Below are 27,488 nucleotides of genomic sequence, written 5' to 3'. Positions count from 1 at the left end.
GATAAAGAGGCACCAAAGAAATATATATTTGACACTGTAAACCAATAGAGCAAGTTATTGGCACTGGACATAGGTAGATATTAAGCCTTTGCAACAAATTTCCAGTTGTCCAGCGTGGAGTATGGGATCAGGCCCCAAGTTCTTAGACTTTGTAAGACCATTCCCAGCCCTGTTAACTGAAACAGTAAGAGTATGTTCTATTTCTTCACTTTATTCATCGTTTAGGTCTACAGATGCCAATAAAATTCATTTTGAAATTTAGAAAAAAAAATTCTCACCTTATCATAAATTGGTTAAAATATTTCATTTTATCATTCAACATCACATGCAGAGGAATTAGTACCATTACTTGCAAACTTTTCCTTAACAAGTTTGAATCTTTCTGAATTAACTTGGGTTTGCCTGGTCACGCAAGGCAATATTACAACTGGGTTGATTTAAAAGTCATCTTTTGTTTGTTTTTATCCTGTTTCAGAATTCTATCATGGTCACTTTCAATATGAAAAATAACTAAACAGGGTGCGACAAGCCACTCTAGCTTCTGACTTCTCTTGCATCAATGACTTCATTGCTTAGGAACATGCGACATCCTGAACAAGTGTTCTGTGTTTGTACAGCACCTTGCACGGTGGGGTCCTGGCCCATGCCCAGGGCTCCTAGGTGCTATGGTAATGCACATAAATAATACATAAATTGCAATTGTAAATTACAGGGAGACTGACACTGACGACCCAACGGTCCATTTAGAGAAAAAGCTCAGCACCCAGGCTTGGGAAAAAAAAAAAAAAAATCTGACTCCCAACTGCAGGTCTTGAGGTCTTTTGAAAATTCCAGCTTAAATTACTTGAATGGTCTCTAGCAGTCATTGTCTATTAGTCATTTTGTTGTTTTTATTTATGTGAGTTGTATAGAATTCAGATCTCTCTCACACCCACCCAGACACACACCAAACTTCTCCCATATTTAAGATCTAGACATTTGATGGCTTACTTCTGTCCTAAGTGTTTGGGGAACAGACTTAAACTAGTAAGGGCTGGTCCACACTAAGAAGCGGGGTCGAACTAGGGTACGCAAATTCAGCTACGTGAATAGCGTAGCTGAATTCGAAGTACCCTAGTTCGAACTACTCACCCCTCCGGACGCCGCAGAATCGAAGTCCGCGGCTCCAAGGTTGACTCCGCCACCGCCATTTGCAGTGGTGGAGTACCGGAGTCGACCGCGGCACTTCCGGAGTTCGAACTATCGTGTCCACATTAGACGCGATAGTTCGAACTCCAAGAAGTCGAACTCACCGCGTCGACCCGGCTGGTAAGTGTAGACTAGCCCTAAGACACAGGACTGTTACAGCAAAGCCATCCTTCCACTTAGTGCAAAAGGTTTTGAGGCTCATAAAGCAGAGGCAGTCAACTTTAAAGACGTTGTAGTTCATAAGGTTACCATTGGTGCATTGCCATTACTTGATATAGTTAATGGAAGTTTTACAGTTCACTTACATACTGTACTTAGAACTACCTTGTTCCAGACTTAAAAAAAAATACATATAGTACAGGGTAAAAACCCATTATAAATTTTATATGCATCTTTTAATTCAGGAGAGTAGCTCAGGCTGACCTAAATAAAGGTTGTTTGTTAATTCTGAAGGCAATACTTAGGCACTCACTACTTCCAGCCACTTAAATCACTTCCTTGTGGAGTCAGACGAAAGATCTGGGGTATCCAACAGTTCACATTTTCAAATTTTGGAAGCCATATTGAACTCACATGCTGCCATCTTGGTCAACACCAGGGACTGAAATGGGAACCTCCAGAGCCTAGTTACAGACACTCCTGCTTTCGAGCTAAAGAACAAGATGCAGGTATCAAACACACAGTGAAGTGTGGGACCAGTCCAGTGGTCTACCTAAAAGCACTGCTGTTGTAGGGTGACTCTGCCTCGAGTACCCTCCAGCATGAGGTCACAGCACAACAGGTACGCTCAGCCTCAGTTTCCCTTTCAGTCTGCCTGTGAAAGGAATGTAGTCTCTCAGTGTCCGATACAGTGCCAGCCTCATCATGTTATGGATTTGCATACACCAGTGCAGTATCTCCCCCAAAACCTTGTAATAGAACCAGTCTCCATTCCCCTCTGCTGGGACATCACAAATCACCCACCCCAGAGTCAATAGCAGCACTTGGTTCCCAGTTCTTTTTGCCACGATTCAGGGCCCCACTCTCCAGTCTGTGTGACCAGCCTACCCGCTGCCCTTCATTCAGCTCTTTGCCCAGTAGGTTCCCGTCTCCAGCAGCGTTCTGCTCCTCAAGGCCCCTCTGCCTAAGAGTCCCGCCCTTCCTCCCCTGCAACACCCCTCTTGCTTCTGGGCTCGGCTTCCCAACCAAGCTGGATCTTCCCCTTTTTCCTAGAGGCTCATCACCAAGCCCCAACTCTGGTCAATCTCACCAACAATCCTGCTCCAGCTTCCATCCGAACGCAGCTCTCTCTGCTGGGTCTCCTGAAGCTCTCCCATGCAATGCCTGCCGCCCTTCCTCGCTGCTCCCCGACCCTCTGGCTCAATCGGGGGAAGCTCTCCTGCACCCCGCGTCTGACTCCTCTCAGGCTCTGATTCTCCCTGTCTCCTTCCCTCTAGGGCCGAGGTGCCCATGCAGGCCCAACTGGGGTTTAACTGGTCAGTCAGAAGTCAGTCACGGCCTCTTCTCTCTTAGGCGGCCAGAGTCACTCTGTGACAACTGCCAATGCAATTAACCAGAGTTAGAGGCTCTGCACGCTCAGCTAGCATAGCGCCACAGACTTGGATGAAGCTATGCTTTTACGCCAGCTGAGAACCTCGCCCCATCCTTTTGCAACTGCTAAAACGCAATGGTAATAGACCAATGGAGAGGAGGTAGCCACTCAACACTGCAACGATCCCCTACAAGAGCCTCAGAAGAGTTCTGATAAGGGGTGGAAAATGGGGCAAAGGTAAATCAAAACATGGGATCTTTGAAGGAGGCACAATGTGGGGGCTGGGATCCTAATGGCTCCATGAACATGTCCCCAAAGGAAATTAGTGTTTGGTGTTAGCCAAGATTTTCATTTTGCTACAATTTTCATTCTACTTAAATTTTTATGAGAGTTTCCCTTAAACTTACATGCTACCCGCTTTGGCTCATACATGCCTGGGACCACCACACTGAACCCTGCCTTATAAACAAACACGCATCCCCTACGTGTCAATGGAGGCCATTCCAGTCACTTAGGCACCGATTACAATCGGCCTAGCGGTAGGCTCCAGACAGGCCTGCACAGTGCATATTCTGTCTACCGTGGCGGGTGCTGGCCCTGCTGGAGCTTGATGTGACAGTAGCGAAGAATCTAAAGGTATCCCTAACTTAAAGGCTGATCCAAAGCCCACTGAAATGAATGGGAGGATGTCCATTCATTTCACTGGGTTTCAGGGCAGGCCTGTGGGGACAGATTTTCAAGATGAGAACCTGGCCGTGAGCTAACGCCCACAACTGGAGCTGGAGTTTCCAACATGCACTTTGTGACACTAGTGACCAGCTTTCCAAGAGAGACCAGCACCCAATATTCTGAGATCTTCAGAAACATCCAGCCACTGGTTTTGGTGCCTAAATGGGAGCTGAACTCTTCTGAAAGTCTGTCCTCCACAATAGACACAGAGCTCCTTTGAAAATTCTGGCTTTAATAGAGACCACTATGCCCATTAGGTAATAAGGTAATAATTGGAGATATACCAATCTCCTAGAACTGGAAGGGACCTTGAAACGTCATTGAGTCCAGTCCCCTGCCTTCACTAGCAGGACCAATTTTTGCCCCAGATCCCTAAGTGGCCTCCTCAAGGATTGAACTCACAACCCTGGGTTTAGCAGGCCAGTGCTCAAACCACTGAGCTATTCCCCCCCTGCTTCTTTCAGGGAGCACTGGGAACAATGGCCGCAGATATAAAAAGTAGATTCCACCTTGTGGGAGACTCAGCAAGACAAAAATCTTCGTACTGTCACACACACACACACACACAGCTCTAATGGCTTCTTCCCATTATTATAAACTGTGCTACTTAGGAAGCTATTCCAGCCTCAGATACGGCTTGCTGCTTGCACATTTTACAGGCACTTCTCCTACAATTCAGTGCTTTCCCCTGGCCTAAAAAAATTAGAACAAATGCACTGTGCTAGGCTCCCTTCGTATCAGGAAAGAGGAATTTGTACCTCGAGTAGAACATTAACTTCAGTGCTTTGCTCGGGCGCAGAGGACTGTACTTTCGTCTGGAATGCAATTAAGGGGGGGGAGGGGGAGAAGTGCTTTCAGAGTAAATACTGCATTACAGCAAGACAGTCTCCATCCTCAATCACAAGAGTGAAAATGAAGGGCAACAAAAACAATTCATTCCTGATCAGGGCTGGCTTTAGGAACTGTGGGGCCCGATTCGAATACCTGGCAGTGGTCCACATCTTCGGCAGCAGGGGGTCCTTCACTCGCTCCAGACCCCCCGCCGCCAAAGTGCTGCCAAAGACCCGGACCGCCCCCGGGTATGTAAAAAAATTTAAAAATTAAAAAGGCGTCTAAGGCGCGGGGCCCTGTTCCTGATGATATGCTGCTGGACATCGTATTAGCAGAGAGAGGCACAAACATGGTCCACGGAGAAGAGCAATTATCGGTTTGTTATATAAAAGGGGAAGTTGGTTTCATAATAGGTAACTGCGGGGTATTCAGCATGCACTAATTTTATTAGCCAGACACACAGACAGCAATACAGATTTAATATCCATTAAAAATATATTATGTCTGGTATCATTGAGCTTCACAGCATTCAAAAGAGGATTACGCATTTATATGGATAACAAGAATATCCAGAGGCATAATCGCATATTAAAAAACCCTCATGCCTCTGGGCATAAGCCAGCCTTCAACAAGTGGAGGGATCAGGAGGAAACTTTCCCTAGAATAGATTCTCTCATACCAACCTTATTCAGGATTCCTTTACACCTTCTTCTGAAGGATCTTGTATTAGCCAGGGTCTGTGACAGGTTACTGAACTAGATAGACTGCTGATCTGATAAGACAATTCCTACATCATGGAAAGCAATATTATTCCGGTGTGATTTAGATTCCAGGATTACTCATTAACATTAAGGAGAGTTTGAACATGATACAATTAGCACATCAGAATAATCCTGCCAAGAATAAACGACTCATAGCACATTAAAGGAACAGAATTATATTAAGAGAGAAATGGGTAAAAATAGATGTGTCAGGACACAACAAGCCTTCAAGTTATAGAAGAGGCATCTGGAACATCCTCAAATTCCCTCTTGACTGCTGCCTATATCAGTGTTCATACTTCTTGAGCAAAAGCATTTTCAAGTGGAACAAGAAGGTACGGCCTACTCACTTTAACATCACGCCATTTAGGAGGTCAGAAAAAAGAACAATCTAAATCCTTGTCTTCTCAGACGTGGGCCCTCCCTGCCCAAAGTACAGCTTTTAACCAAGTTTGTAGCCAGCAAGCTCAGAACAGCATGGGGCCTCGTTCTTGCAATTAGCATGGATAGACCTCAGGTCTCAATTCTGCAACGAAACATAGACTTGCCTGCATGACCAGGGATGTGACGATTTACACTTCCTGTCCATCTTCCAGTGTAACTTGCTAGCATTAGGATCGTTTCCCTGTAGTCTACACTAGGACTGGAAGCTGCAGCTCTCAAGTTGTAACCCAGCCGTCCATTCCCATTTTTTTTGGCCGAGATACCTGGTGCCCAATTCATCCTTGACCTGGACCTTGTGCAAGCTCTTGTGCCAGTGAGTGCACAGTGGATCTAAAATATGCAGCCAAATCACAAAGGGAACATTTACACCCCCTGAACACAAAGATACAGGGCAATGATGAATTGGACCGCCCTCCCCAAGGTAAAGGAAGATATTGCTACTTTGCACCCTCACAGGTGTGCTGTGTGAATTAGATATTATTTGTACAGAACTGTGAAAACGTAAGACGCTGCACACAACATCAACCTCTGCTTTTCTACAGTGAATGAGTTCCCTTAAAAATAACCCACATGGCATTTATGCAAGAGGAATATACAAGCAAAATTCATACAGCCTGAAATGAATGACTAGCAGCCTGATTCCCTCATTACAATCTGGCTCCTTTCACCGTAAGTGTAATTTATACCCAATTTATCACTGTATTCTCACTCACACTATGGTCTTGGTTCTTTCACTGACCCTAGAAAGGTGGGCTTTATAATCCATCCCTAAGTGGATGCAAATCACATAATATTCTGCTTTAATTAATACTTACCACTTATATAACCCTTTTCATCCCTAGCTCTCAAAGCCCTGTACAAAGAGGTCGGCATCATTATTCCTGTTGTACAAAAAGGGAAACTGAGGCAGAAGGAGACAATGACTTGCCCAGCAGACCAGTGGCAGAGCCAAGAATGGAACGCTGGTGTCAAGTCACAGTTCACTGCTCTATGCACTAGGCCACACTAAATCCTCTCCACCCACCACCACCACCTTTCAAGCACCAGGGCGCTAGGTACTGTACATACATATAGTGATAGAGTGTCCCAAAAAGCTTGAAATGTAGAGACAAGACAAGAGTGAGAGAGAGGAAACAGGCACAAGAAAGGGAAGCAGGTTGTTGAAGATCAGACAGCAGGGTAAGTGCATGTCTGGAAATATATATTTTTAAACCTTTTAAACAGTGGATTTTATCATTACAATAATCATGTCAACCTATATTGCTTTGCATATTGTATCTGTCCAAATAAATATACTTCTGGTAAGTGGTAACTTTCAGGTAATAACTGAAAACATTTAGGCAAAAGAATCGTTGCCATTTTCAGAAGCATTAACGCCATTTATCACTTAAATGTTTTAAAAGGACATTATGACTATTCGGGCGTATACACAGACTTTTCAGCTTAAATTATAGATTTCCTAACACTTTGAGCATCACATCTGAACACTGAGGACTTCAAAATTCTGCACCGTCTTTTCCCGATGGTTCCCAAAGAACGAACCATATAGAAATTTGACTTAATGTCTACACTACACTTTTTATTTTTTAAAAAGTCCAATAGAAAATTCAGGGGAACAAACAGGAGCAGCTGTGTGTGAAAATTACATGAAGTCAGAAACCACTAAGTGTGAGCCTGAGGACAGAGAAACACTAAGTCAAGTGCACAAATGCCTTCCACGTGTTCTGGATGGAAAGAAGCTGAATTTTTTAAAGACAAACATGGAAACTGCTTTGAGCAATTTGTCATTTTCAATAGCAGCTCTGGAGCGAGAGAGAGATTCAGACAAGTTAAACAACTTCCTGCTAGAGTTGCTGCATGCAATACTCAAATACCACTCGTGGCCCTTCATATAAAGGATATTTATATTTAAGCCATATGGCAAGACTTTGAAACGTTGTTCAAAGTTTGACTTAACCTATTAGGGGGAAGTGCCAAGTCTGAAGATGGAAAAGGACATCCCCACCCTCACCCACAACACCCTACTCCATTTTTTTATCTAAATTCCAGGCAGAAGAGTTGGACAAACTCAAATTAAAAGGTGCAAATATTTATCATTTACTTAGTGACAGAAAAATCCTTGAGAAATGTTGTAGTTTTCTCCAAAGGCCCAAAAGTTAGAACTTAATACAACCCATTGTGCCTAGAAGATATTACCAGACATAGCATATGAAAGATCATCCAGCATCAGGTTAATGACCGAGCACTTCTCTTCTGCAGAATTTGAGCTTTCACTTTTAAAACAAATGTTTCCAGTTCTTATGATTGCAAAGAAAGTCGGCTGAATGTAAATGGTGCAGTGCTTGTCTCAGGCTAGCTAGCTGCATTCACAATAATTCTTAGGCCTTATTTACACTAGTGAAATAGAGCAAAATATTCCCCATTGCTGCTACTACTGGTTCAATCGCACATTGGAAGCCCTAGTGTAGACAAGTTTCTGGCAATGTCCAGCATTGTCAGAGCAGATTTAAGCCAGAAGCCACAGGAGAGTACTCTATGCTAGGCCTCCTGCCAACTGGCTAATGCCAGTGGGACGTTCTTGCTCAAATTCCCTAGCGTAGACAGGGCCTGAAAGCAGAGTGAACTCAGATGTCATTCAACCAAATGATGGATGACAACTTAAACAGATCAACAGTGGTAACTACTCAACTACCCCAGTACTGTAGGTGAAGCCTGAATATCTCAAATTTTTAATCTAACTCAGTGTTTGTCAAACTGGGGTCGCCGCTTGTGTAGGGAAAGCCCCTGGTGGGCCGGGCCGGTTTGTTTACCTGCCCCATCCACAGGTCTGGCCGATTGCGGCTCCCACTGACCGCGGATCGCTGCTCCAGGCCAAAGCCCCAGCTCCAGGAGGTAAATTATATGGTATCTCATCCTTCATTTAAAAAATTTAATAAATAAAAAGTTTCTTACCCTCTCGATATTGGAGAAAAGCTTGAAACACAATTTAAGGGTAATCTAAAGGCTTAAAAACCAAAAGGCAATTAAATAAATAAATATTGGTTCTTTTTATTTAAAATCTCCTGGCTTTTAAACCAGTCTCATGATTTCTGAATGCTTGGGCTTAGTAATACAGACTGTTTGTAGAGTATATAAATTAGCATTTTAAAAGAGGTTTTTAAACTCAAGATAAGTCAGAGCACAGATATGCTCCCAGACTTGGCATTTTCAAACTTCTCCTAGGGTTTAGCTTAATGAACTTAAGCAGACCCTAAATCTCAGCTAAATGCATAAAGCAGCATTCTACACCAGAAAAATATGGCTGTGAGTTTCACATGAGCTATTCTATATCCTTGGGGAGGGGGGTCATTAAGTCTGCCACATGCTTTCGGGTACTGTTAAAATGTGGTTCATTCCCAGCTTCAGTGCAGGCTAAATTATGTTCTAAGAAGATTGGTGTATTGCAACTGGTTCCCTTGACGCAGTAAGATCAACTACATTGACAGCCATAATGTTTTCTTTCATGAACTCTTATTAAAACTAAAACGGGGGGAGGGAGGGGGAGGAGAAAGGCCAGTCTCATCTCTCCCTGTTAAATAAGGCTGTTCTGTGACCCCATAACGATGGGTTACAACCATCACAGGTAGCAGGACCGGTGAGCAAGTCAGGGTCTAGAGGCTTTAGATTCACTGTCTCCTTGAGAAGCTGAAGAAAGGAAATGCTACGCCGACAAGTGAGGTGTTTACTCAAGATCTAGAGAGCCGAGATTCAAAACTGAACAAATAAAAGCCAACAACAGGGTCTCAAGAACAGACCGCCATTTTGCACACACAGGTTAGAGGTTATGGTAAAATCCTGGCTCCAGTGAAATCAATGGCCAAACTCACATCAGCTACAATGGGGCCAGAATTTCAGCCTAAGGATTTCTCAGATACTTTTGGTTTTCCAAGTGTTTAAAACATGTATCTTAGAAACTCCAAAACAGGGATCCCCAGATTAACGTGTGGTGATGCCATCACACTTCCATCTTTATTATTTTATTACCTGGGACCCACAATAGCAGTACCTAGAGATCCGGGACCCATGGGTCTTGTGCAGTCCCTGCACAAGAGAACTTACAATGCAGGCTTATGACAAGTCATAGCAGGTGGCTAAAGAAGAGAAGGGGAAAGGGCACCATAAAATAAATAAAAGGAGTGTGTTTTTGCATACCAACAGTAGTCTCAGTTCTCTGCCTGCCTAGCTGTGATCAGCTGGCAGTACTCTATGGGATATTTCCAAACCCCTGCAGAATTCGACTGCAGGAACAGAATTTTCTATTAAGTTTAGTAGGTCTGTTCAAAAACCCTATGGAAAGTTTTCATTTGCTGGTACATTTCCTAGGAACTTTCCATAACGGGGGGGGGGGGGGGGGGGGGGGGGGCGAGAGAGCTGGGGTGCATGGGGCAGAGGGAAGAATCTGCAGATAGCTGAAAGATTGCTTTATAAAATTGAACTAAACATCTTCCAAGAACAAGATTTTGTGCCAATTCAGAAGCAGCGCTGCAGTTAACGCTGGAAAAATAAATACTGTATTCCCAGCCCGAGGTAAGACACCACGATGGCTGCCATCAATACAGATGAGGTTATAACAAATGAGAGAAAAACACCAAGCACAGAGATATAGAGGGAAAACGAAGAATCACTCACCGTGACAAGCTAGTCAAGTAGCCAACATTTTGTTATGTGTTTCGACTGCTTCCTCCAGGAACAAAAAGGGACTAACATACAAGAGTCGCTATTGTCATAGTTATTGTATTGTTATGGAGCAAACAATGGTTATGGTGTGTCATATTTCCTGATGTACTAGCACCTGTTCCGCAGTCCTTAGACTAACCCTGGATATCTGTATTTCTCTCAGCTACTTTGCTGTGATCTACATCCACTTTTTGTTCAACAGATATAAGAGTGGCTCGTTTCACTTTAGCTTAAGCCACATTACACGTCTCTATGCAGGGTTTTGCACCAGTTAAATCTCTTTAAAACTGATTTAGTTTAAGTCAAACCAGTGCCACTTTTTCCATGTAAACAAAGTCTCAACCATTCTGCAAACAGCAACGTTCTCATAAAAATTATACATTCCTGCACCGTGCTTAAAGCACCTCTTCCACCCAAAGAGACTCTATAAAGTATTAGCACGGGGTAGGCAAAGATGGCCACCGGTCTGGGAGGCTCTGCATTTTAATTTAATTTTAAATGAAGCTTCTTAAACATTTTTTAAATCTTATTTACTTTACATACAACAATAGTTTAGTTATATATTATAGACTTATAGAAAGAGACCTTCTAAAAATTTTAAAATGTATGACTGGCATGCGAAACCTTAAATCAGAGTGAATAAATAAAGACTCGGCACACCACTTCTGAAAGGTTGCCGACCCCTGTATTAGCACATGCTTAATTTTAAACACGAGTGATCGCATTGAGTTCAAAGGGACTATCCTCATACTTAACATCTTTGCAGGATCAGACTTCACATATTCACTGCTTACTCATTTATGACATGACCAAGATGTCAACGTAATATAGCTAGGATCAGAACTGGGTAAACAAGGACAGAGAGTTTAGGTCTTTTAAGATGTGGACATGTGGACTCCTGGTTCTGCCACAGGCTTCTTGGTCAAGTCTCTTAACTTCTGTGTCTCATTTCCCCTCCACCCCCCATCTAAAAGACAGGGATAACATCACCACCCTTCTTTCAGCCATGGTCTTCATGGTCTATTTAGATACCACAGAACCTCAGAATTACAAACACAAGAGAGAGTTATGAACTGACCAGTCAACCACACACCTCATTTGTAACCAGAAGTACACAATCAGGCAGTAGCGCACACACACACTACAGTACAGCACTGTGTTAAATGTAAACTACCAAAAAAATAAAAGGGTAAGCCGTAGGGTGGATTTGATTTAAGTCAAATCACTAGTCAGAAGACTAGATTTAATCATGGTTTTCTACACAAAAGTGCATTCTTGGTGGTTGTTATAACCTTAATACATATTCTTCACAACTCAGAGATAGATGTAGGTTTCATTTTTAGAAAGTACACACTATACATTTTTAAAAACAGTGATTTATTTTGAAAACTTTTCAGATTAGTTTTACAACTATATCAGAAAATGAATGTTTGGTTATTTCATTTACCAAAGGTAATTGAAGCAGAGAGTTCACCTCCCAATGACTTCATAAATATCTCCAGGTCAACACGTTAATCATTAATATCTGTAGGATTTTCTTGCCATGCTGTATTACCACTACCAGACAGACATTTAAATGGTTTTATTTAACTAAAACAACGTTAAGTATTCTGAATTTTTCTTCTTCAACAGCAAAACCTACAATATTTTAACAAAAAACCATGTCCCTCGTGTCTCACATTTATCTCCAGACTTCTTCTCCTTGTCTAGATCTATTCTGCCCCCAACAATCTTCTATTTGTTGAACTTTTTGAAACTTTGCACTTTTAGAGGGAAGTAAGGGATTGACTGTGTGTACACAAATTTGCAGAGGGACAATAGAGTTGAGGTCTGTTATTTCTCACCTCTATATATTTATTTTAAAACATTTTTACTGTTAACAAGCATGTTACCACTTAAGAGACAAATCCACAGTTTGAGAACTGCAAAATTAAGCATCTCTGATGGTATCTTCTAGACTGAGCACTGAGTCCCGTTGGGTAGATAGAAAGATTAACCTAAATAATCTATACAGAAGCCCCTAGAACCCCATAAAATTGGGTCCCTAATCCATGAACTTTTGTAAATGAGTTCCAATACCATGAATATATTGTCTCATACTATAGAATTAATAATCCCTATTCCATAAGGAGATATCTTTGAGCTATATAATGTATCTATCTTTAAAATAGATTTTTTCCTCAAAGCATTTTATCAAAAAATCCTATTTTTTTATTTAAAAAAAATAAAACAACCCACCCTTGATTTTTATCCACCCTGGCAAGTGGCGTTTTTCTTCTGCATAGTAAAGTTTCAAAGCTCTATGAAGTCAATGTTCAGTTGTAAACTTTTGAAAGAACAATGTTTTGTTCAGACATACGAACATTTCAGAGTTACGAACAACCTCCATTCTCGAGGTGTCCGTAACTCTGAGGTTCTACTGTAGCGAGCTCTCAGGTCAAGGATTGACTCTTATGATGTGTCTAACACCAGGGAGTCCCGATTGTACTTGGGACCTCTCGCTGCTACTGTAATACAAATTTAGCCCCTCCCCTGCCATAGAACATTCAGTATGATTTCAGCCCCTCTTCATTCCCACACCACAACCCTCAGAATAATAATCAAATCAGCTGTTACAATTCACCTTTCATCTAAGTTTGCCATTACATAACTACATTTAACTTTATGGCCTCTAAAATTCCAGAGACTTGTGTGCATAGTGAGATTAGTTACCTGTCAAAAGATAATGTTGAGAGGTGTGCTCTTTTACCAGTAATGACTCACAAGAATCATAAAAAGATCTCACTAGCAGTTGCCTGATAGCACCTGTGAGAAAGAATGTGAAACTCGTTTTAAACACCAAGCTGCACTATGCCACGTAACTCTGCTTACAACGTCAGCTTCATTTAAAGCGACTGAAGTCTAATGCGTGTGCAGCCTTTTAAAAGTCATGTGTTCCTTTAGATTACTTACAGGCCAAGTGTTATTAAAGCTGTTTTGCTAAGACAATCCCACATGCAAGTACAGTTTTGAAGTGTCTTTAAAGGACTGGGGACCACCCAAGTCTCATTATGAAGTAACATGGGTGTAAGCCAGTGGTTTTCAACCTATTTTCCATCATGGGCCGCGGCTGCATTCACACAATATATATACTACCTGTATGGCCCTGAGGATGTCACATGGGCCACAGCTGTGTGCTGATTGGGCCGCGGGTTGAGAATCACTGGTATAAACTCTTGCTTGTTCATAAGTGTTTTTGATTTCCTCACATTTTTTAAATAATGCTTCAACTTCAGGGTGGCCAACTTCTGCCATTGATTGTGGATCTCGTGATATTTCATCTCTCAAAACCCCCAACTCTTGGAGTCATGTCAACATCTCACCCTTCCTTCCAAAAGTTTCTAACACTCATTGCTGCAGAGAAAGTTTGAGCCGCTACGATTCGGGTTTTCAAACACTGAATAAAAAACTCAATTTATTATTTTTATAATCTCCTGGGGAAGGTTGGGGGGAGGGGTCAGACTCATGATTTCTGAATACTTGGGATAGGCACTGCTGCAATATTTTCTTCTACTCCTGAATTCTGTGTATGGTCCATACTTTGGCGGGGCTGTGGTTGCCCTGCACTACCATCACCAAGGGAGCTCTAGCATAGACAAGACTCCCGTGAGCACCGGGATTCTTAAAACCACGTCTTATAACTCTGCTCAGAGCAGTTCTGTGCCTCTCACACACACACACACACACACACACACACTTACAGAAACCAAAAAAAGAGGGAGAAAATTACTAGGACTTAACACTCCAGCTCTGTATCTGTTATGGAAAGATTACACAGTGTCACAGGAGGTTCACAAAGCTCATCTTTTATATCCGTGCCAATAATCCCTACATTAGGCAAGAAGACAATACCTTTTCTACATACAATTAAAAAAGTAAATGATCATTATCCACAGGAGAAGGGGAAAAAAAAGTTCAGGCTCTTAGAGAGTTTAGTTAATAATATAATATAGCACTTGGGAGGTGTTGGGGAGAAGCAGGAAAAATCACTAATCAGTAGATTTGTATGTACTGTTATTATACAACTTTGACATCTTTGTACAGAAATCAAATTTGTAGTCCTAGCAAGCTTTGTTAGCGTGGGTAAGAGTCAACCTGACATGGAAAAAATAAAAAACTAATCTTAATTTTAAAAGTAAAACAATTAGCCATTCCCACGCCGAACGTGTAGCTTTTAATCTGTTGAACCCTAAGAATTACACTGCTGTCCTGCTGCAAAGAATCAGTGCAGATTAACAAGGTATTTCATATTAGTCACTTCAGTGTTCAAGCTGAACAAGAAAATATATATATGCTGCTTTTTCTCAACTAGAGATTTTATATTTGACCCATATCCCCAGATCTCAAAAAAAAGTTCTTTGGGAAAGGAAAAGGGTGGAGGAAAAACAAAAATGATGAACTCATACATTTTGGATTATGTAGCGGACTGATAAACTTGTAACAGAGCTGTCACACAAGTAGCATTGTCCCAACCCAACAAAGAGGAATTCTCAACAGCTACACATTACCAAAAGGGAGCATCTGCTGGGGCTGACAACAGCTCCAAATATGGACAAGCCATATATTTATCTAACACAGCTACTGACATGCTATTTTACGGTGGCATAGTGCTGAAAATCCCGCTGGCTGCACATACACTCTGCAGAAGGGAGAGCTGTGGACATTCCGTGCTCGATGTCACATGTGGGGTATCTTCCTATGCGTCTCTGCTACTGCAAAGCCATCCTTTTCAATTACATTTGGGTAAGAGTCAATTTCCGCTATAAAGTATGCCCTGCTGCGAAATAGCACCTCAGCTTTCACAGCCCCAATCCCGCTCCCTCTAAAGTCAATGGCAAAACGCCCACTGATTTCAGCATGCACACACCAACCCTGCTCCACCGTACAATAAGTCTTCTAGCCAAATCCTAACTGCATGTGTGGATAAGTAGGAGAGTTCATTCTGTAACAGCTTAGACAGCTAGTTTCATTTTACACACAGTATAAAGCAGGATATTCATAGCAAAATAGTCAGATTTATAGCTGATCTATAGAAATACACACACGCACTCATTTAGCATGCCTGCTTTGAGCAATGAGCCCAGTTCACCTGGATCGTTAGGGTTCAGAGGGACTGTCTTAGTCATTATTAATTAGAATTGTGTCCTTGTTTCCCGTAGAACCGGGAATGAGACTCTCCAGCAACCTCTGTCCACCTTCACAAGGCGTCTTGTCCTTCCACTGTGGCTGCCTCCTCTGAGTCCATCTCCATATCAGAGACAGTTGCTGGTCCCAACATTAGCAGCAGGAAGGTTAGTAAGTGCGTCAGGGATTTCAGGAGTCTGGAAGATGATCCCTCGCCTCCACCGCAATGCTTCTAGGAAACTTACTCCACTATCTGCCACTCAGTCATATGTCCTTCGGGCGGCTAGCCATCCCTTTCCTAGCACCGAGCTCCCAGTTAATTGTTCCTCTCCAGTTATGAACTGCTACAATGTCCTTCACCACCCTCCAAAACCATCCCAAGTTCCTTGACCCCATCAAAGACAATTTCCCCCAAGGAAAATTACACATGTTCTCTTGTGTCCGCTCACTCTTCTCTCCTCAAGCCCTGCTACTCACAATCACCTCAAGAAGGGTCTCAGTGGGGAGGGCATTCTGAAATCTGGGCACTCAGCTCTCTCTCACTTAGTTAGGGGTATACTTACACACAAAGGTTTAGATGTTAGTTATTTTACATACTCGTAAATTTGCACCAGTGACCATTTAATGCAAGCAACTCTACTAACACAGAAGCAGAAGCTGAAAAGCAATGTTATTTAAAAGTACATGTCAATATTTGTTTGGGCGGTGGGAGGGGAAGAAAGACATTTCTTTTCATAAAACATTTATTAAAATAAATCCCTAAGTTAAATATCCAGAGATGATTTTTTTAAGTCACTTGCATTAAGGAAACAAACAAATTTCAAATGGGATAGTAAAATGCTAAGATGAAGAAGATTCCAAAATTGTGGGACAATAATCCAAAACTAGTTAGTTTTGTCAAGTGCTAGCAAGCCATGGAAACCTGATCATTTCTTCCTATACACTGCAACTCTATGTGCCTCTGTTCTGCTGTTTGTTCTGACTAAATCCAGGTTTCAAAGAAAAGGACTGGCATAAATGTGTGTGTCAAAGTGTATGAAGACTGTACATTTAGCATGACCTTCAGATCCCACAGTGAGCTGCATTACTGGGTTTAATGGACTAGCCTCCATCACGTCTAACAACATTTTTAACTCCGGATTTTTTTTTTTTTTTTTAAGTTGTGATACAAGCCACCTCAAATATAAAACTAGGAACTGTTTTGAGTCAAATGCCAAGTCTGTGAAAATGTAACCAAACACACCAGGATCTGCAGGAAACACTGATTTAGTTTCTTCAAAAAACCACCCTAATAAATGCAATTTTCAAAGACTGGTGGTTAAGAATATTTATATTATTGCTAACACAAAACAGAAGGAAGAAGTCGTTTCAGAGTAAAAGCTGACAAAGGTAGAGTCAGGAACTAGCACAGAGAATGTTGCTGATATTCCAGCTTCCAGTGGCCAAAAAAATTCAGGAAGCCATTTAAAGTGTCAGTGCACAGAGGATAGATGGTGTGTCTGACCTTTACAGACTGAAGGCTGGATCTTGCTGAAGATATCCCAGCTGCCCTGAGCCATGCAATTCCCAGAAGTCTGTGAAGGATGTTACCCACCTAGCCTGCCCATAAAGAGAAAACCATACCAGCTCAGTGGCAGACAGCTACCACGGTCATTTGGAAGTGGAGAATTCATGCCCATCCCCCCCCCCAACCTTCCACCATTTTCAGGTCAGGTTGTATCTTCCCCTCCTTGTCATAGGCTGCCAATCAAGTAGGTGCCACGGCACAGCTTGGACCATCTTCGTTCACTTGTGGCCATGGGTTAATGAGGTGCAGACAAACTCTGCGTGTTGATATTTAGGCCAGGCTTATTTAGAAACAGCACTGCTTGCCTCCACTAGATCACTGGAGCACTGCAGGGGAACCACAATACTCCAGACACCAAGTGCTGCAAAGATGTTATGTTTGAATAGCAAGAAAGGTGCTTCTCTAGGCTTAGGGACTAATGACCTTCCCCAAAAGAAAAAACTAACAGCTAGTCCAGGTTCTCTGTTCCTGGGAAGGGACAGTCCAATCCAGCACGCAACACCTGAAAGAGGTGGCAGAGGATTTCCTTCACATACCAAGGACTAGTCACCAAGACTGAAGAGCCGAGCAGTATTTCTATGCTGCAACAGCCGCAGAAACTCCTCACATCCTGGGTGTAATTAATACATTTCTCCAAGAGGAGGTAGCTAAGTCGATGGAAGAACAGTCACCTCTACAGTGGATGGTAGGTCAACTTAACTACATGGCACAGGACATGACATTTTTCACAGCCCTGACTGACGTAGGTAGATAAATAAGCTTTAGTTGTAGATCAGGCCTGAAAAAAGTGAAAGCCAAACCATCAAGGTAGGGGAACGTTTGAGGGGGAAAGGAAAAGGGATGATGATTGCTTAAAATTATTTTTCTGGTCTCACCCATTCAGCGATGCCCTAAAAGCTATTGCTGTACAACGGATGCTACCAGTGGCAGGCCAAGGGGCACATGCAACATCTTTACATGACACACTGGTGTCAATCTAGTCCAGTATCCATGGTGCAGGTGGTCCCGGAACACTCAACTTCTGGGTGGTAACAGAAGACACAATTAAAGAAACAATAGGCATGAACTCGGAGCAAGCGGCAGTATATCCCTACCCAGAGACAGCACGTGCAAGGCTAAAAGGAACCCCCTTCTCCACACATGTATTGGAGTATCCACTTTCTAAGCAGTGCCCATTCAAGCTACAGCATCCTAGGTAAAGCAACGCAGGCCAGATTTCTCCATGTTTTCAACCAAGAGACCCGAACCATTTAGCTGTGACTATGAGAACTGAGAATCTCCTTTAACGTATGCGTCTCAAATGTAGGAGCTTCCAGCAAACCAGAGGAAGCATAAAACCACCTCTTAACTCATTCCTTAAGATATAAGCAAACACACCCTCCATCTGGAAGAAAGAAGAGAACTAACTTATTTGACAAGAACTATTTTAAAATCTTGACTTCTTCACTGATTTACAGACTTAGACTAGGCTGTGGGACATGTTCATTCCACTCCCTCACCCATCCCGATATATGGCTGAGTCTCAGGATACAAGTGGTTGAATGTGGATTTCATGCAAGTTAGAATACAGCTCTTCTGCTCAGCACTATTCTATCGCACCGATGCAAATGTTGGCTTTAATTTAGGCCAGCTGCACTTTTAGCCTGAATGAGACCCTCTGAGCGACAATTTTATTTCCTTTACATCTGCGTTCAATATTTTAAACTGAATTAAGGCTGCAGACAGGTATCCAGAACTTGTAAGTTTTAGAAAATAAAAAAACAAAAAGACAGGAAATTCAATGTTAAATTGTGTCGTGTCAGGAAAAAACATTGAAATGCAGCATGACGGTGCACAGGTCGCATACTCTAAGCAAGCTGAACTCCACCTTTCAATCCTCACCACCTTCTGTGTAAGGCCAACATGTCAAGATTGGGAAGATAAATTACCACATTACAGCTAGTAGCTGACATGTTAACCCTGGACAGCTTGGCTCTGCAGCAGCTCCAGGTGACATTCTGGCTTGGAAGGTCTAACCCGGCCATTCTTAGGGTTCTCACCTTCTAGCCAGGAAAAAATGGAGTAAGCTCTGCCCATGGCCCTGTCTGAGCCCCCATCACCACATGCATCGCAACTGTCAAACCACATCCATTCTGTCCGAGCTGGGGTCTTCTATTATTAAGTTATAGTCTTAATGAAGACACCGGATTTATGGCTTATTATTAAGCCTGCGGCAGTGTTAACTGGCCACCTCACCTTGAATGATCTCCTACAACATTGTGCTAACTACTTATGCTAAACAATCTGTCTCACCTTGCATTTAGCTGTGACACCAGAGTACCTTGCCCAGCCCTAAAGAAGAGCAGTGTAAGCTCAAAAGCTTCCCTTTCCCCAACAGAATTCGGGTCCAATAAGAGACATTACTTCACGCAACTAGTCCCTCTATCATTAATCAGGTCTCTTACAGTAATGCACAGGGGACAAGAATCCGGCCCCACCATGCTATAGGCACTGAGCAAACAGCATGAAACAATCCCTGCCCCAAAGAGCTGACAATCATTCTAAAGAGACACGCAGACAGACGGGGCAGCGGGAACACACAAGCAGAATAATCAGTGCAATGGTGGCAAGTGTCACGTAATTTAAATCGTTTCACGGGGGTCATGTTAAAAGGCGAGTAGCTAGATGAAGAGACAAACAAAGGGACAATGAGAGTTGGAAACAGGAGGAAAGGGGTGGGAGGGACTGGAGCATACAGCCAATCTGCACAAGGGCGAGAAGTGAGAACTACAGAAAGGACAGCCGTAGTGTTCTTCGGTCCCTGCTTAAATTGCGTTCTCTAACTGCTCCTATCTCCGTGGAAGGCAGCCCGGCCAAGACCAAGACGCAGGGGCAGATGATTGTGCCTAACCATAATATTTACACAAGACGGTACTGTCTCCCTGTGACACAGGTAAATATTAACCCCGTTTCACAGCGGGAAAAGCAGTCAGAGAGTTTAAAGGGACTTGAATGGGAGTCTAGTATAGTGCTCTGAAAAACAAGGCTGTAACCCTTGCTCTGCCACCGATTCACCGTGTAGCCTCGGACACCAGATAAACTCTAATCCTCAATTTTCCCACCTGTGGAATGGAGTTAATACAAGCCTAACTCTCAAGGAGTTTGTGAAGCTTAATTCATGTAACACACTATGTGATCCTTGGGAAAAAAGGAACCCTAAGGGCACTGCAGCATTATTAAGGCTACACAGGCTATGTCTACACTTGCAATTAGACACTCCCAGCTGGCCTGGCCCGCTGACTCAGTCTCACCAGGGCTCAGGCGCTGTTTAATGGCAGTGTAGATGTTAGAGCTTGGGCAGCTCCAGCCCAAGCATATACACTGCGATTAAGCAGCCCTTTAGCTCAAGCCAGCTGGCACAGGCATCTAACTGCAGCGCAGATCTAGCCTCAGTGTTACAGAGTTGGAAGAAGACTTAAGGGAGGTCCTGATTCCAGTGTTCTGCTCAGCCCAGCAAACTACACTGCCCAAGGAGCCCTCCCTACGCACGAGATCTATTCACAGCCTCTATCATAAAATAAGTTTGGACTTTGTAAACCAAGATTTTGGAGACATATAATCTTCCACCCAAAAAAGAAAGAAGTGTTTTTCAAAGTTTGTTATGAGTGACACATCTTGGAATGGCTTGGCAAACACACCTTAAATTTGGCCAAAAAGTTATCCTTCAGCAGAAGTGCTTCAGATTTGGTACATGTGCCCCGAGGACCATTTTTTGAGGAACTGGGTGGAGAAGTGTGTATGGATGTGATCAAAACAGGTCTGAGAATGGAAGACCGGTTGCAGCTTCAAGTATGACAAGATTAGCAACCCAATCACACATATCCCTATATTTTATTCCTTTAGCAATAAGACACTCACATTTTGGCCATCAAACTTGCTGAATGTAGTCCTTAAAGTTATTGAAGAGTTATACAGCAGGTGAATTTCATGTTTCACATTTAGCCAATTATGGCAAAAGTGCTTCAGGTCTGAGTTGCTAAAGTAAAAATTCAGCCTAAAAAACCCACTAGAACTGCATCAATATCTTATAATCGCAATAATTTTGAAACATTGCTTGCAATTAAGCTGTAATTGTGGTTTAAGTGTACTGCAATACGACGGCCCATAAAGAGAGAGCCTAGAGTCTCATCACATAATGGGCTGAAAGATTCAACTTATTGTGAAAAACATAATCCAATTTTATGACATTAAAGGCTCATATTAACTCTTTAAAATTTTAATAATGGCAGGGCTGTTAAATTAAGACTGTGACTGAATAACTCTGGGATGCTAACCCACTCTTTGTAGGACGACGACATAAAAGTATGTGCCTGGATGCATAGCTAATCATTTTGCCACAAGCAGGGTCCATTTTCACATTCTAAATCCTAACAAATGCTTACAGCGTGTAAGCTTGACCGTGATAAAAACCTGATCTTCACTACAGTGATACTTTAATACACAACAGTCTACATTTCACGTGTGCTAAGAGCAATAATATTTTAGATGCACATAATTTCTGATCAACTCACGGACAGGGACTGCATCTTCACTGATTTTATGCTTGGATAGCAGCTAGCGCATTGAGTGTGCTATTGCAGTATAAATGGTGAACGTAATCTCGAAGTCCAAAATAGATGCCCACCTCAAAAATGCCAGTATGAAATTTTTGATCAGTACAAGTTTATGTTGTTCTCCGTACCTCAGATTCTATTACCTAAACTTTAAGGATGTGGGTCAAACTGGAAATGCACAGGGAATTGTGAACATGTTTTTGTTTGACATTTTGTTAAGTGCTGAAACAAAAAGAACAAACCCCAAACCTTTATCAGAACCAAAGAGAGATCATGTGATATATCAAGGAAGTAGTTTTATAAACTCACTTGCATTTACCTAAAAACAGGCAGATGAGAGTCCAAAATAAACATGGGATGCAAATATTTTTACATTTCACAGAATTATGCATCAGTGCCAGCCATGGGTTCTGTAACCTACCTATCAAATGTTTAATGTTACCTATTAACCAACCTGACACCCTGCCTTCCCAGAGTATATAAAACTACTATACACACAAATTCATAGAGGCATCAATTTTTTTATATTTGTTGATGTTTTACACAAAAAATAATTGGAAGATACCACATCCTTCACAGGCCCCTTTTGGGGAAATGATGTCAGAACATACGCCCATGCAAACAACTTTTAAAGGGTCTGTTCTATTCACATAAATAGATTCCAACACTTCATGGCTCGTTAGTTGTAATTAATGCCAGCGCTCCATAGAAATTTACTGTCAACTCACCATGTTTTAGAATTTCTCTCAGGGTCAAGGTAAGGTTTTAAAAGAAACAAACATACATGACAGCAGATGATAAACCATAGTCACTACTATTTGGGAATGAATGTCTGCCCTTGTTTACCTTACACTTGGCTTTAAAAAAAAAAATCCCCTCCCCCTCCACACTGACTTCAGAGTAACCCAAAAACATCACTCATGTAAACTGATCCTCATGTACCATAACTTCAGCCGGTAGTCGTTAAGAAAAAAATTAAAAACAATTTCTTTTAAAAAGTGCACAGAGGACTTAGTTTTCTTCAACAACCTTTTCGTTTACAGTGACAAGGAGGACTTGAACAACTTGACATATGCCATCTAATCAAAGAGTTTGAAAAAAAAAAAAGAAATCTGACTAACCTTGAAATATCCCCCAATTTCTGTATTTCATGAGAAAACAAAGAAGAAAAAGACATCCTATTTTAAATTAAAGGCACACAACTAATCGGTTATGGAGAAGTTGTTAACTTGTCCACTGTCAAGAACAAATGCGAAAACCGTTTTTTGTTGTGCCAGGCTCTCTCAATCAGGATATGTAAACAGCAACAAGAGAGAGAAATTTAAAAACCACAACACCATTCTGTCAAGTATTGTCTATTTATCCAATGGATAAAATTGCAAGTCTATTGCAGGAAGCTACAACATTAAGCATGGACAGTGGAAATCAAGATATTATGCTAATGCAAGTCTTACATTACCAAATATGTGATATTAAAATGAATGGGAGAAGGAGAGACAAGGTGGGTGAGCTAATATCTTTTATCAGATCAACTTCCATTGGTGACAGAGACAAGCTTTCGAGCTTACACAGAGCTCTTCTTCAGGAGAAGTAGCATCAGTTTTGCACTCTTTACTTAGATCAAATTAAGTGGTCCATACAACTATATTTATGAATTCAAAGTAGAGTTGATCATCAATTTGTCTGAAACTGAAACAGGAAGGGAACGTGGTCAATTTTAAAAACAACACTACACCTCAGACTTAAAATATTTTCTGTTGTTTTGATTCTTCACTTTTACCTTTACTGGCTTAAATCTGATAGCACTGAAAAGGTACTCAGTCAACTTCCAGGGGCCCTTTTTCTCCCCAAAGCAAAAGATTATAAAATTATGCTTTTTAAAAGTAATACAAAAAAAGCACCTATGGGATAAAGTTGTTCACTTATTCCACATTAAAAGGACAAGGGACATTAAAAACACACACAAATCCCATATGAACAGTTACTTCTATTAACTCTCATAAAAAGTTACTCCAATTAGCCGTATTTTTATATGCCCCCCCAAATCACCATAGTATCCAAGTGCCCATTCAAAGTGAATACTCACTACGGGAAAGAAAGAGTTAAAGAAAGAAGGAGTTTGCATTTTGAATTGTTATCCTATAAAGCTTGGCTTTAAGAAGAAGAGTGTGTTTAACCTATAAAACCTTCATTTCACATTTCTTTTTTGTTTGTGTGTGTGTTTTAACTTCAAGATCAAATCAGTTATTTTCTCTGCTCAAGCTTGCAGAGATGACTGACTTATTTATAGTAAACTTCCTGTTTTTCCAGCCTTGTAAATGTCATACAAAGCAGACAAGCCAATAAAGTATTTAAGTTTCCAGGTTAAGTTTGTCACAAAACTTCAACATCAGTTAGGCAGGCACCAGGGACTGGGGAGAAGGAGGGGAAATGGAATCAGACAGTTAAAATGTGTTTACACTTAATGCTGTACTTTGCAGCATGTTTTAGTAAGATGCAACTCTTGCTGAATATGATCACTTAAAATTACATTAAAAGAGAAACTGCTAATGGAAACTGACACAGAAATCATGCATTTTAAATAAAAATCTAATTTTTCCAAGTCTATCAGTAAAGGTTGGTAAACATCCATTTCACCATATACAGTATATACAAACCAATGAAATTTTATTTCCATCGTAACAGAAGTGTACAGAAAGGCAAAGAAAGAAAAATGCTGCTTGAGAACTTACTGGAGTTTGATGTAGGGATATTTACTTTGTATATTTTGACATGCGATTTTGATAATTTGTATTTTAATCATTATAAAGCTTTAACTTTTTGCATCTTAGTGTCGACAGTCATTAACTACTGTCTGATTCCCCTCTTCCCCACTGCGTGACACTCCCCCATATTTTCCTGCAACTGCAAAAAATTAATAAATTTTGGTAAAAAATAAATGCTTAAAACCCATAATTCTGCACAACTGTGAAAATCTCGAATTATTACTGTGATTGTCAAAACAAATGGTTCTTATGTAAACAATCCTTAAAACCCCATTTACATTTCTTTATGTTTATTTACTCTATGCATTTCACTCAGCCAGGAAAATGAAAATCAATTTTATTTTGTTCATAGTCAATTTCACTTCCAGGTTTTCAGGGCTGCAGTCTTTGTGCTGCAAATACAGCAGGAGAAAGAAGACAATTGCTCCCACTACAGTTAAAAAAAAAAAAAAGGAGGGGGGGACATTTCTATTGATTTTAGGTTTTATAAGTTATCTTACTCTGATACTTCTTTATGTAATGTGTGGGGATATTTTGAACAGACATTCCATTTTTAAAAGGAAGTAGACGTTTATTACACTGACAACTCAAGAATACACGTTACATAACATACCACATGGAACAGAACACTACTCTTCCTATAATTTCCTTTGACAATGGAAGTTTGAATAATGTCCATAGAACAAGTATCAGAGGGGTAGCCGTGTTAGTCTGGTTCTGTAGAAGCAGCAAAGAATCCTGTGGCACCTTATAGACTAACAGATGTTTTGTCCATAGAACAAGTGCATGGAACTACAAACTAGCTTTTAGTCTGGCTAGCAGACAGAAGTTTAGAGGAGAGCTCTGCTGATTTACAAGAAGGGCATCAACCAAACAACAAAGACGAGATTAATTCTCTTTTGGGTCAAGTAAATAGGTTGTTGCCTGCACATCAACTACACAAAACATCGCTGCATTTGCCAAACACAGCAAATCCCTCCGCTTGGGGATGTGTACATGTTTGTGCAGTAATAAAACTTTCCTCTAAAGAATCTACTGAATTATCCTACCAGAACTTCCCTTCCTGCCTCCATTTATAGATGACCCTGGTGTGCTAGGCCACCATGCAAACCTACAGGTGTTCCAATATAATCCTGTTTATTTCAAAATCCTGGGTATTCAAATAACCTTAACAGCTGCTGCAACAGGAACAGTTTCCTGGCACTAAATTCAAGTCCCACTCTGGAAACTACAAACCTATTATCTAGACCTGCTGTGCTAACCTGTTAAAGGAGAAGTGGGCTTTTCACATGAGAAGAATCCTGCTTCTGTCTTCCATAGCCTCATTTGAGAGCGCTCTCATACAATCCCTTCACCTCCCTTCCGCCGGGCTCAAAGTGATGCAGAAATGACCTACTGCTAAGAGTGAACGCAAGGCTAAAATAACCATTCCAAGTTACAGCTTTTCCCTTCCCCATGCACACTCCACACCAACCCTTTGACAAGCTAAGGAAGGCAGCTGGCAATCACATGCCTATACTTTTGAACAAGACTCTAGTCATAATCCAGCAGTGCAACCAAACGCTACAGGTCTATGGGATGCACCCCTGCTGCAGGAGTAAATCTTTCAGGAAATTCCTCCAGGTCCAGTGAAATGAAATATTTGTTTTGTTCACTAACAGAATTAGCAAGCATCTCACTCCATAACTGCGGAGCCTCCAGAACTGCCTGTAGCTAGGGGTTTCGGTGCACTTAAAAGAATGTCTTAAGGGAATTGCTCGTTGTGCTTAAGGCCGGCCAGACTTGAAGGTAGTAAACCTTAAAGATTTATTTCCCCGTGAAAACAGGGCTCTGATTGCACAGGGGAACCTAAACGATGCCCAGTTACAGCCTTCGCATCGAAGGGAGCAAGGTGTTTCAAAGGTCACGTCGTGACCCTGGATGGACAGATAAAAAAATGAACCATTTGTATTGCCTTTAACCACACCAAGAAGCGGCCCCTGCCTGGCGTTTTCCATTTGATCTCTGTGATCAAACACTGCCCAAAGAAGGAGAAGGGGGGGGGGGGGCTGTTCACCTTTGTTGCATGTTCTGATGCGGGGGGGGGGGCACAACTCTGGTGCAAACATTTCATCACCCCCCCCCCAAAAGTCAATGTTTTGCCACTCGGCGAGACTGGCAGAGCGAGAGTCCCAGCGTTAGCCCGGGGGGGTGAGGAGCTGCCCCGTAGGGGCGCTCGCAAAGGCGGAGAGAACCAGCGCTTCCCCGGCAGCGTGAAGCCGTGTCCCGGTCCGCCCCCCCAGCCAGCCTCGCCTCCGGTCCGGTCCGCGCCCGGAGGAGGGACCGCTCAGCCGGCAGGTGGGAAGCTTCGCCGGCCCCAGAAGTTCGGTCCCGCTCGGAAAAACTTCCCAGCCGCCCAGCAAGCGCGGCGCCCCGCCGGCCCGGGGGAAGGAGCCGGCGAGAGCGGCACCGCCAGAGCAAGGGCACCGGGGCTTGCCCTGCACCCGAGTGCCCCCCCCCCGCCCGGCTCTCTCTCTCTGGCCGCCCCCTTACCTGGTCTGACGGCTTTGACCGCGATGGGCTCCGTGCAGCTCCGGATCACTTCCAGCACGTCGTAGCGGGGCAAGCCGGACACGCGGACCCCCTGCACCTCCAGCAGCAGCTCCCCGGGGCTGAGTCCCCCTTCCTCGCCCCCGGCCAGCACCGGCGGGCCGCCCCCCTCCTCCTCCTCCGCCCCCACGTAGGGGAACTGCCCGTGCTCCGCGCCCCCGAGCAGGGGCAGCCCCGGCCGGCCGCCGCCCGCCCGCCGGGCCGAGCACTGGTGCACCCGGCTGCTCCAGTGGTTCTTCTTCTGGATCACTTTGGACATGGCGCCGCCGCCGCCGCCCCCCCCGGTCCGGTCCCCCCCCGACAACCAAGCGGATGCAAAACAGGTGGCCCGGCGGGGCGAGCCTGGCTCGGCGCCTCACAACTTCCCCCGCCGCTCAAGCCATCCTCCGCCCCGGCCCCGCCCGCCTCCGGGCCCGCCCCGCCCGGCCGCACAGCGCCCGGCAGCTGCCCCGTCCCCGGGCTGCGCGGAGCCCGCTCGGCAGGAAGCGGCCGCGGCCCCTTTAAGCCGCTACAAAGGCGCCGCTTGTTTGGTTACATTTCAGCCCGTCCCGTTCCAGCCGGGAGCCCGGGGAGCCGCCCGCGCAGGCGCTCTGCGCTCGCTCCCCCCCGCCC

At 43.0% G+C, this 27,488-nt stretch overlaps 1 protein-coding gene across 40 annotated transcripts in view; it reads right to left on the bottom strand.

Annotated features, from left to right (window-relative positions):
• MAGI1 (membrane associated guanylate kinase, WW and PDZ domain containing 1) overlaps window positions 1–27,135 on the bottom strand; it is a 481,773-nt gene extending 454,638 nt beyond the window's left edge. For 39 of the 40 annotated variants that reach the window (XM_039548079.1, XM_039548081.1, XM_039548082.1 and 36 more), the window contains exon 1: window positions 26,820–27,135. In XM_039548079.1, coding sequence (XP_039404013.1) covers window positions 26,820–27,135 — 316 coding nt within the window. The remainder of the gene's footprint in view (window positions 1–26,819) is intronic. The other variant, XM_039548106.1, reaches the window with a different exon arrangement.
• Window positions 27,136–27,488: the final 353 nt, after the last annotated feature.

This window comes from Mauremys reevesii, linkage group 7 (genome assembly GCF_016161935.1).
Source record: "Mauremys reevesii isolate NIE-2019 linkage group 7, ASM1616193v1, whole genome shotgun sequence".
NCBI lineage: Eukaryota > Metazoa > Chordata > Testudines > Geoemydidae > Mauremys > Mauremys reevesii.
This window is presented reverse-complemented; position numbering and strand designations above follow the sequence as displayed.